Genomic DNA, 10,014 nt, shown 5'->3' with positions numbered 1-10,014 from the left:
TAATATAATATAATATAATATAATATAATATCTGTTATTTTCTACTACCTATACTACTTAATCTAATATAAACACGTTTCCATATGAAATAAAATGATTGATTGATAATTCTTTGGCGATTCACTTTGAAACGTGGAGAGCAACATGAGAATAAACTTCAAAATAAAATACTAAAAGCACTTCCGGTTCATACATTTTTCTCAGAAAGTCGCACAGGCTGACAAAACTTCCGTGACATAAGTTAATATCATAGAGTGACAATTCTTAAAGCCTTCATTTATGTATATCTGCTTAAAATCGGGACAAATACCGATCGTCAAAACAAGAAAGACGGTGAGTTTGGGGGTTTGTCTTACCGTGAAACCGGAAGTAGTTGTTAGCTAAACTGGCCGCAGTAACGTGTGCTCTGACAACAACAGACTGGCTGAGCTGGTGATGGGAAGACAAGGAGCTGCCTGCGCAGTTAACTTGTAAAATAAGAGGTAAACATTAATAAGCTTTGCAAAGCAACAACAGCCTATCATAAGACTGTGGTTTAGCTTCAATTAAAAACCGTGTTGTTTAAGTAAACGAGTTTGTTTTTACAGTTCAGTGACTGTTGCTCTTTCGCGGAGCTAGCCTGTGAAGCTAACAAACTAAACACAGCTGTAACTTTTATTGGCATAACTGTCGTATCTTGTTGTCTAACTAATGTGTAGCTTATCCATGAGCTGTCCAAACCATGGCTAGGCTGTCTGGCTGATTAGAAATCGCACATGTCTGCTGGGTTGGACGGTCGTGGGTCCAGTATGAGCGCATCAGCTGGGGACAGAGAGGCTGGGAGCCCCCTGGATGGTGCAAAGGAGGAAATCAGTGGCCCGACCTGCTCAGGAGAGAACAGCAAACATGTAAGTGACTGGACCGACAGAGAATAAGGAGGCAAAGATGGTTATTTACAATGTGAAATGATCATCAATCTTTCTTTTTATCATCCAAATTTCAAGGGTTAATTGATTTATCTGTTAACCACTAATCCAGCCCATGAAAGCTATTTACCAGCTAAAGGTTCATATAGAAGGGCCAGACTTGTAAACCAACACTAACCCCAATCAGTGCTTCCTGTTTACAGTAACTCACTTATGATGTTTTCCTTTGTCATCCTGAAGGACTCTGCGGTATGCACAGGCAACAGTGAGATAAAGAGCCGTGCAGTGGTCAAGTACTCTGCCGCCCCACCCCCCACCAGCTATGCCCTGCTGCAGGAGAAGACGGACCTGAAGCTGCCTCCTGCCAACTGGCTGAGAGAAAACCCTCAGCTGGGCAGCGCTGGCACCACTATATTAGGGTCCAGCAGCAAGAGCAAGCCCTTTTCCAGGTATAAAGTCATGATGAATACTGTTAGTACAGCTGATATTTATCACTCTAGTGTAAGTTTATGTTGCTGTCTGTAAAGAAGTTTAGCTTTTGCTCAATAAAGGAAGCACAGGGAAATGGCAATTACATTACTGCCTCCTTAACCAGTAAGTGATGTTTCCTAGAACGTACGTATTGGGACAACATAATACTGTAAAACAATCTGTCACAGACACTGTGGTATTTATTATCAAAAATATATTCTGCAAACACATTTTCCATATCACCATTTGCTCCGTCGCTCCGTACTGATTAAGTTGCTTCTCTTGTTCTATAGTTTTGGGATGGCTTACGACTTCATTGATTGCATTGGGGATGACGTTGACGTGGTATCGGACTCAGAGGTTTGTGGGGCTGTTGTAAAGCTAACATTTCTTTCTTTGTTTCTGACACGTGCAGCAACACACACTTGATGTTAACGTTGTTTTCTGGCACATGCAGAACATCAAGAAGCTTTTGAAAATTCCCTACAGCAAGTCTCACGTCAGTATGGCCGTTCACCGCGTGGGGAGGACGTTGCTGTTGGATGAGCTGGATATTCAAGAGCTCTTCATGAGATCCTCTCAGGTACAGCGGGGCTTATTCCACACTTTTTCAAGTCAAAGGCGATTCCTATTGCCATATGAGGATTTTTGTGCCATTATTTAAAGTCTTTTTTTCATGACGTTCATTTTTCCGTATGCGCTTGAAGTGTACTTGTACCTGCTGTGTGTGTTTTGTAGACAGGAGATTGGACATGGCTAAAAGAGTTTTATCAGCGGCTAATAGATCAGAAGTGGCAGAGGAAAAAGAAGAGTAAAGAGCACTGGTATCAGAAAGCCATCCTGTCAAAGTTCCTCTACTACAGGTGAGTACTTCCTGTTACTCAAATTTCTAGAAAAAGAGAACGAGTTGGGTTTACCATGGGGACTAGGCTACACAAGGTGCACCTTTCCCAGTCTTACCCCACAACAACTTGTGTTTCCACCAGTATAAATGGTGATGGGGCTGCAGAGCCTGTACCAGACCACCTGAATGAAGGGGAGGAGGAGGATGGGGCAGAGGAATTAAGTTCTTCGTGGCCGACCACCTTCACCAGCACACAGTCCGACGCAGTAGAATCAGATGCTCCCAAGCAGGTACAGCATTAACCCTTTGTGCCGTAGCCATTCACAACTCTCTGTATTTAGTGACATGAAATGTATTAGAAAATAAGTAACCAATGTTTTTAGATTAAATGGCTATCCCGTGACTGTTAAGCCTGTGTGTGTGTGTGTGGGTTTCGGACTGCACTGCTTGCACTGATACTATTGCTACCATGAAATGTGCAGGAAAGTGTTCCTGTGGACAGCAAGTTTGCACTCGGCCAGGTGACATCTGTACCCAAAGAGCAAAACCTCCCAATGCTTTTCAACGAAGGAGAGAACAGTCAGGTAACTTTGCCCTTTCTTAATGGTATACTACTACAGGTGGGAGCTTATCTTTCACACATTGTGTATGTTGACGCTTTAATGTCACTTGTTTTACAGGGTTTAAGAAACGACTTTGTGAGAAACATCATGTGGACGTTTGAGGATATCCACATGCTGGTTGGCTCCAACATGCCTATTTTCGGAGGTGGTCGCTATCCTGCCGTCAGTCTGAGACTCAGGTTGGCATTTTAAACCATCCAGGATCTGACGTTGTCTCATCAGAATTACACATGGGCTCCACTACATTATTCTTTCTGTGTTTTTCAGGGACAACAATAAACCAATCAACATTCTGACAGGTATTGACTACTGGCTCGACAATCTGATGTGTAACGTCCCAGAGCTTGTCATGTGCTTTCACGTCAATGGCATTGTTCAGGTAAGTAACTGTTGGCTGTAGTCCAGTATTGTCCAGTATTATTATTTTTATCTGATGATTGCCATGTTTAGTCTTCACAGTAGATCACAAGGTATATTTTCTATAGTGGTCATTTTTAATAGCTGTAAATGTGTTTTTTTTAAATCAATCAAAATTTCAGCTTTTTCATGAAAAATCTGATGTATTTCTCATTTATTTATTTATTTATTTATTTATTATTATTATTATTATTATTTATTTCTCCCTGCAGAAATATGAGATGATAAAAACAGAGGACATTCCTCATCTGGAGAATTCAACTTTCTCCACAAGGGTGGTGAAAGATATCGCTCAAAATATCCTCTCCTTCCTCAAGTCTAACTGCACCAAAGAGGGCCACACCTATTGGCTTTTCAAAGGTTTGTAGTGAGTCTGGGACGCGAGCTGTGCACTATGCGCTTGTCTGTCTGAAAGTTTTCTAATGTTACTTTTTGACTCCACAGCCAGTGGGAGTGACATTGTGAAGCTTTATGATCTTACGACTCTGTGTGAGGAGGCTGAAGAAGAGAAATGTCAGAATCCCTTCACTCTTCCTGTGGCGGTGTTACTGTACAGGTGAGTATCTGAGAAAGACTCAGGATAGAAGCATCTTTGTGCTTCAGCATACCTGCAGCTGTAAAATTTAAATATTCTACCTATAATATGTACTTTTAAGAGCTTACAATATTTAGTTAAGCTGGCCAAATATGTACACTTATAGTTAGTCAGTCAGATACCTTTTAGAAGTTCACATAAGTAAAACAAAAAAATGGGTTTGTTTAAGTGCAAGTAGAAGGTAGCCTAAAGAGTCAAATTTTCTATTAGCTAATCAGTATTATGTTGTTGGATGATTCAAAATGAAATCATTTTAAATGGCTAACTGTCCTTGTTTATATAAAATATTGTTTGCAAGTGACTTATGCATGAAAGTGTGCTCTTGTCTATTTTTGTTTTTTGTGGTGCAGAGTTGCCAGCAACTTGATGCTGAAGGCGAGGCAAAACAGAAAACACTACGGCACAATCAGAACTCTGCTCTTAAACTGCGTCAAACTTCTGGATCAGGAGAGGCATCCGCAGGTGAGCTTGGGTTTAAAAAGAAACTGCAAGTTCCACCCTTATGTCAAAGTTACAAATACAGAGATAGTGAAGAGGGGAGACGATGTGCAATGAACGTCCCAGACAGGATTCATACCCAGATTCTGCATTAAAAAGATAAGCTGCCAAGTAAAATGATAGATGGGTAGAAAACTCACTTGGAGAGTCCTTCTTTACGTACAAAATGAGTTATCATACATCCCGATCAGTTTGGTCTTTCACACTGTGTTCAGGTTAAATGTTTGCAAATAGTTTTATGATTAAAATTTTCCTTTAAGAATAACATTTTCAATCTATATTTAGACAGTGGGGAAGTAAAAAGTGAAACAGCTTGTCTAAATCTGAGAATGCCATAGTTTAGATTCGATTGAACCTGACTTCAGTCCTGATCCGCTCCATCTCCTGTCTGTTTAGATCATCGCCTCAGCCCACTACATGCTGTCAGAGCTGTTCCAGCTCGATGAGCCTCCCCAAGAAGAAGGGGGGGAGTCACTTCGGGCCGCCGGCTCAGAGGACAGCTACAGCGATGAAGACAGGGAGGAAGAGGAGGAAGAGGAGGAGGAGGATGCAGAGCTGACAGAGGACAGCGATGAGAACAGCTCCTACAGCTCTTGCTCCAGACCACAGGATGATAGTAAAGCTGTGGCTGTGATCCGCTCTGTAGGGGAATTGTCGGTCCCAGAGAAATACAAATCCACTCACCAGATCAGAGTGAGTGCCTGTCTAAATTGTTTTCCTCTACACAGACCTAAGGGGACAGTGTGGAATATACAGATAAATATGTTGTATGTAAACACCAAAAGGATTATCCTCCCTTGTTTGATCCCTGCAGCCAAGTTGTGCTTTCCCTGTTTCTCAAGACAAGGAAGAGAAATGCAGACATGTTCTCAGCTACGTGCTAAAGGTGAGTGTCTGCCTGGTATTTATGCTGAGTGTACATGCACTGCTTATGATGTCACGTATCCCGAAAAATGATGGCTGTAATGCACTACACAGGGGCTGAAGGCTGTGGATGGCACCATCAAGAAGGAGAGTGATCTCCCAGCTGCAGACCCCAACACACCCATTCCTCTCAAATATGAGGACAGAAGTGCAATCGGAGCCTGCACCGCTGAGACGGGCATCTCTGTTCGTGAAAGAGGTCAGTCTGCACTTAATTCAGATGATATTTGATATGATATAGCATAATGAAACAGGAAATAGGTAAACATTTTGGCTTACACCAGAGTGAAATCAAGTATTTTACTTATGTAGCACAGACGTTGTTCAATGACTTGACTGCCAGGACATTCTTCACCTGTCAGCCATGCATGTGTCTTTTTTTTTTCTGGTCTACCAACATGTGTGTGTGACACCAGAGGGGCCACTGGAGGCTGACCAGAAGCACCTGACGCGCTCAGGGATGATCCCCGGCTCGTGGCAGCACCGTATGAAGCTGCAGCTCTTCCTCAAAGCCTCCAAGGCCTACTACGTCCTGTCTGATGCAGCCACGAACTTGCTGAAATACGGGCGAGCTTTGCGCTACATCAAGCTATCTCTGCAGTGTTACGGTACAGTAACTTAACTCTGTATTACACCAGAGATGCTGGGAGTTGTACCCCCAGTGTCACCCCTAGTAACCCCTAACTCCTCAATATAATGATATTAATATAACATGATAATGGTCATATAGTGATAATATAATTACAGCTTGTGCCGCTACTAGAACTACATTGCTTTGAGGAAGAATTACATTTTAGTCTTGATACCGATCATAAACACCAAACTCCTCTTCTCCTACTGTTTGCCACAGATGCCTACAGTTCAGTGAGCGGTACGCTGCACCCACAGGTGCTGCAGTTTCACAGCCAGTGCCTGTCTCTGTGTGGGGACATCCAGCTGATGTTGGCCCAGAATGCCAACAACAGAGCAGCTTACCTGGAAGAATACAGCTACCAGACCAAAGAGGACCAGGAGATCCTGCACAGCCTGCACAGAGAGAGCAGCTGCCAGGGTCAGTCACTAAAGAGAGACAATCATACAAACCTTAAAGCACACAATGGCTGGCTGTGTTGCTTGATGTATTAAATTTAGGGGTGTTAGCAAAAGAAAAACGCAATAAAACTTTAGTGGTTGCTTCACTCTTCTAATTTCTTGTCTTTTCATGCTGCTATGTTCAATTATTGATCTTTCTTTTGTCAATGCTTTCACTGTCTACCCATTAGCCTTCAACATGGCAACAGACTTGGCGATGGACCCGGAGTACCAGCTGTTTGTTAGCAGTAAGTGCTATGAGGCGGGTTATGAACTGCTCGTCTCTGAGGCTTTGAAAGATCACGCCTCTGATCAGCTGGCTCAGGTGCTCAAAAGACTGGGAAACATCCGCAACGAGATGGGAGTCTACTATATGAACCAGGCTGCAGCCATGCAGACTGAGAAAGAAGGTATGTTGGATTAATAGACAGCAGATAGAACTTTGAGGATTACAGCCACCAATGTACACATAAGTGTACAGAAAACTGTAAAAAACCATTCATAAAACTCCATTCCTCCTTTGTGCTTAATATAATGGTCTTCCCCCGTGCTTTTGTCCATGTTTGTATGTCTTCTAGTGAAGACGTCAGTGTCTATAGCAGAGCAGGAGATGTGGAAAAAGAGTTTCGCCTTCTTTGAGAAAGGCATGAAGGACTTTGAAGCCATTGGGGACCGCACCAACACGGCCTTGCTGCTGTGTAATACTGGCAGGCTGATGAGAATCTGTGCCCAGGCCCACTGTGCCATCTCTGCCGACCAGAGCAGAGGGGAGTTCTCGCCTGAAGAGGCCCTCTACTACAACAAGGTGCCAATGTCAAACCCTTCATGCCTTAAATTCTGCATCGAGCATTCACACTGAAGCAATGGGAAATTATGTCTTTTTGCAATCTTATTGATCTCTATTTTTGTGTCCTTCCCTTCCCTATTTCTCTCATCCAATTTTTACCCCAGGCCATAGACTACTACTTGCGGGCTATGAGGTCACTGGCAAGCCGAGAGAGCCACCCAGCGGTGTGGGATAGTGTCAACTGGGAGTTGTCCACTACGTATTTCACCCTGGCCACACTTCTGCAGGACTACGCCCCGCTGTCCAGGAAGGCCCAGGAGCAGGTGGACTTGAACACATCATAGTGAACAAATATTCTAAATTAAGTTGAACTTTGAACTCTTGGCATATTTTCATGTGTTGTGGCAACCTTTTATATCCTCAAAAATTTCAGGATCATTCACGATATGCCTATTTCAGCAAGAAAGGAAATCATAGTGGCTGCATGTGGGAGCAGTATCAGTTATTTTGCATCAGTTATGCCCAGATATGTGATCAAACTTTAAAGCATCCATCCCTGTGTGTGTGTTTTCCCAGATTGAGCGAGAGGTGACTGAGGCGATGATGAAGTCGCTAAAGTACTGCGACCTGCAGACCGAGTCGGCTCGTCAGCCGCTCTACCAGTACAGAGCCGCCACCATCCACCACCGGCTGGCCTCTATGTACCACAGCTGCTTCCGCAACCAGGTGGGAAGCCATGTAAAATTATACAACATAAAATCTTCTTTCTGAATATCGGTTTGTTTTTTGTACTAATAATTTGTTGCGTGTGTTCTGACAATTTTTAGTTGTCAGTGCCAAAAGAAAAATGTGTTATTCTCTGTAAGGAAAAAGAACTACACACAGACTAGAATAGAATCAGTGGCAACGGGATGTCTGTGTTTCATACTTACAGCAGAGTACATTACACACTGAAGGATTTCTGTGTTTCTGGCTCTAATTGTGTGACAGGTGGGGGATGAACATTTGAGGAAGCAGCATCGGAGCCTGGCAGAGCTTCACTACAGCAAGGCTGTCTGTTTGTTCCTCAGCCTCAAAGATGCACCCTGTGAGCTGCTCCGCACGCTTCTGGAGCGAGTGGCCTTTGCTGAGTTTACAATGGCAGGTGAGTGGCTGCTCATCGTGGTGAATCGTGGGCCGTTTGGTTTTGTCATAAGAGAAGGGTTGAATCGGAGAACATAATAGCCTTTCCATCCACAGCCTCTCATCGTAATGTTCCATATTGTGTTTCCACAGGCCAGAGCAGCAGTGCGGCTAAGCTGAAGAGCCTGACTGGAGCAATAGAGATCATGACAGAAACTCGCTCTGCTTTCCAACTCATTCATAACGAGCTGCTGGAGGAGCAGATAGAGGTACGTTTCGGAGTAGCAGATGGGAACGCCCCCGTGTGCTTATTCATCTTTGCAAAGCTTTGTGCAGTTGCCCTTTCTTGATCTCACTCTGTAACCCACAACATCTTTTCCTTTCACTTCTTGTCCTGTAGCTCAGTGAACCAGACCCTGCTGAATCAGCAGAGTGTCCAGATGTGAACAGTGGTCCCGCCTCAGGACTGAACCTCCATGAAGTGATGAAGTTAATTGGCGTGTTTGAGCCAAGTTTCTCCTTCCTGCTGCTGCAGCTGATCAAACTGATGACAACAATGAAACGGAAGCCAAGGTGAGCAAATGGTACGCTATGTTAAGTCACATTTATCTTCAATATCCTGACCAGCTTCTTTGTGCTTATCACAGCAATAAGGATGAGGAGCTGTTGAAAACCTATAAGAACGTGTACTCCAAGCTGCTGCGAGCTGAGAAAAACGCACCTCTACTCAGCCGCGTCAAGCTCCACATCGAGCTCCTGCAGCAGCTGACCCCGCAAACAGGAAGTGACGACACGGGTTTGCATTCATGATAATGACACAAAACAGTCAAGACATCCAAGCCCCCCACACTGGGGAGGACCTGACAACTGTTTTCTCAAAAACGCTGTGACAGAGAACTGATTTTTAGTCACCATTATTAACAGACACATGCTCAGGCAGCACTTCCCTCTGAATAACAGCTTCAAAGCTACTTTCACCTCATGCGCCTTTAAAATGTATTCATCTATTTCATCCCAGGTCTTGAATTGTACATTTTTGTGAAAAGCGTTGTAAATTCAGAAGATATTATTTAATTTTTCTTATCGCTTGAGCAGTTATGGGTCATATGTAAAGCTCCTATATGTAGGATTTATTGTGGACTGTACAGAAACATCACCTGGATTGCCTCATTTTTCTACAAACAAAATTATGGCAAAAAACATTTCAACGATGGTATAATCGCATATAACTTCTACACAGAGGGGCCTAAAAAGAGCTAATCATTTGGCACATGCTCAGAAAAACTATTCATTTTAATACATAACTGGTGTTTTTGACATTCAGTAATACCAATGATGCTGTGAATAAAATTGAATGAAGTGTAATTGATGGCTGACAAGTTAAAATGAGCTCAAACGCGTTTTTTTTTTGTTTTTTTTAAACGACTGTGCAATAGTTTGGCAGCATTCAATGCAAACTCAGACACAAGCTTGTCCACATTGCTGTATGTAGAAATGTGAGTTTATATCAGCATGGGTTGCTGTGAAAAAGGAATAAAATGTTTTTAACTTTTATGCCATCCTCATTATATTGTGTGTTTCTCCTAAAGCATCACAACACGCGAATGCGTTCTTGGGTTAATAGGACCAATCTGATGAACTTTTAGTTGAAGTCGGGGTATTTTAATCAGGATAACTAATCTACAGTATGATGAGTATTATTTTTGGTTTATTCATCCTGACATTTAAACATTTACCAAATGATCCCAAAACATATT

General features: G+C 42.9%; 1 protein-coding gene across 1 annotated transcript; it reads left to right on the top strand.

Moving 5' to 3' along the window:
• Positions 1-413: 413 nt before the first annotated feature.
• Positions 414-9,785, top strand: edrf1 (erythroid differentiation regulatory factor 1). Its single transcript, XM_070841186.1, has 26 exons — positions 414-482; positions 699-887; positions 1,146-1,354; positions 1,670-1,736; positions 1,834-1,959; positions 2,115-2,239; positions 2,363-2,510; positions 2,703-2,804; positions 2,901-3,022; positions 3,111-3,222; positions 3,473-3,620; positions 3,705-3,816; positions 4,206-4,317; positions 4,750-5,046; positions 5,168-5,239; positions 5,332-5,476; positions 5,694-5,885; positions 6,128-6,328; positions 6,540-6,758; positions 6,927-7,153; positions 7,300-7,458; positions 7,712-7,861; positions 8,126-8,279; positions 8,411-8,526; positions 8,658-8,830; positions 8,905-9,785. The coding sequence occupies exons 2-26, from the start codon at positions 756-758 to the stop codon at positions 9,065-9,067; spliced, it is 3,783 nt and encodes a 1,260-aa protein (XP_070697287.1). The 5' UTR covers positions 414-482; positions 699-755; the 3' UTR covers positions 9,068-9,785.
• Positions 9,786-10,014: the final 229 nt, after the last annotated feature.

Source organism: Pempheris klunzingeri, chromosome 12 (genome assembly GCF_042242105.1).
Source record: "Pempheris klunzingeri isolate RE-2024b chromosome 12, fPemKlu1.hap1, whole genome shotgun sequence".
In the NCBI taxonomy this organism is placed as follows: Eukaryota; Metazoa; Chordata; class Actinopteri; order Acropomatiformes; family Pempheridae; genus Pempheris; species Pempheris klunzingeri.
This window is presented reverse-complemented; position numbering and strand designations above follow the sequence as displayed.

What these genes read in the sequence shown, in the direction of transcription:
- edrf1 (XM_070841186.1), top strand. Translation starts at nt 756, where the DNA reads ATGTCTGCTGGGTTGGACGGTCGTGGGTCCAGTATGAGCGCATCAGCT. An exon ending in GTGGCGGTGTTACTGTACAG is followed by an intron (nt 3,817 to 4,205) that starts GTGAGTATCTGA and finishes TTTGTGGTGCAG; the next exon opens with AGTTGCCAGCAACTTGATGC. An exon ending in ACAGCTGCTTCCGCAACCAG is followed by an intron (nt 7,862 to 8,125) that starts GTGGGAAGCCAT and finishes ATTGTGTGACAG; the next exon opens with GTGGGGGATGAACATTTGAG.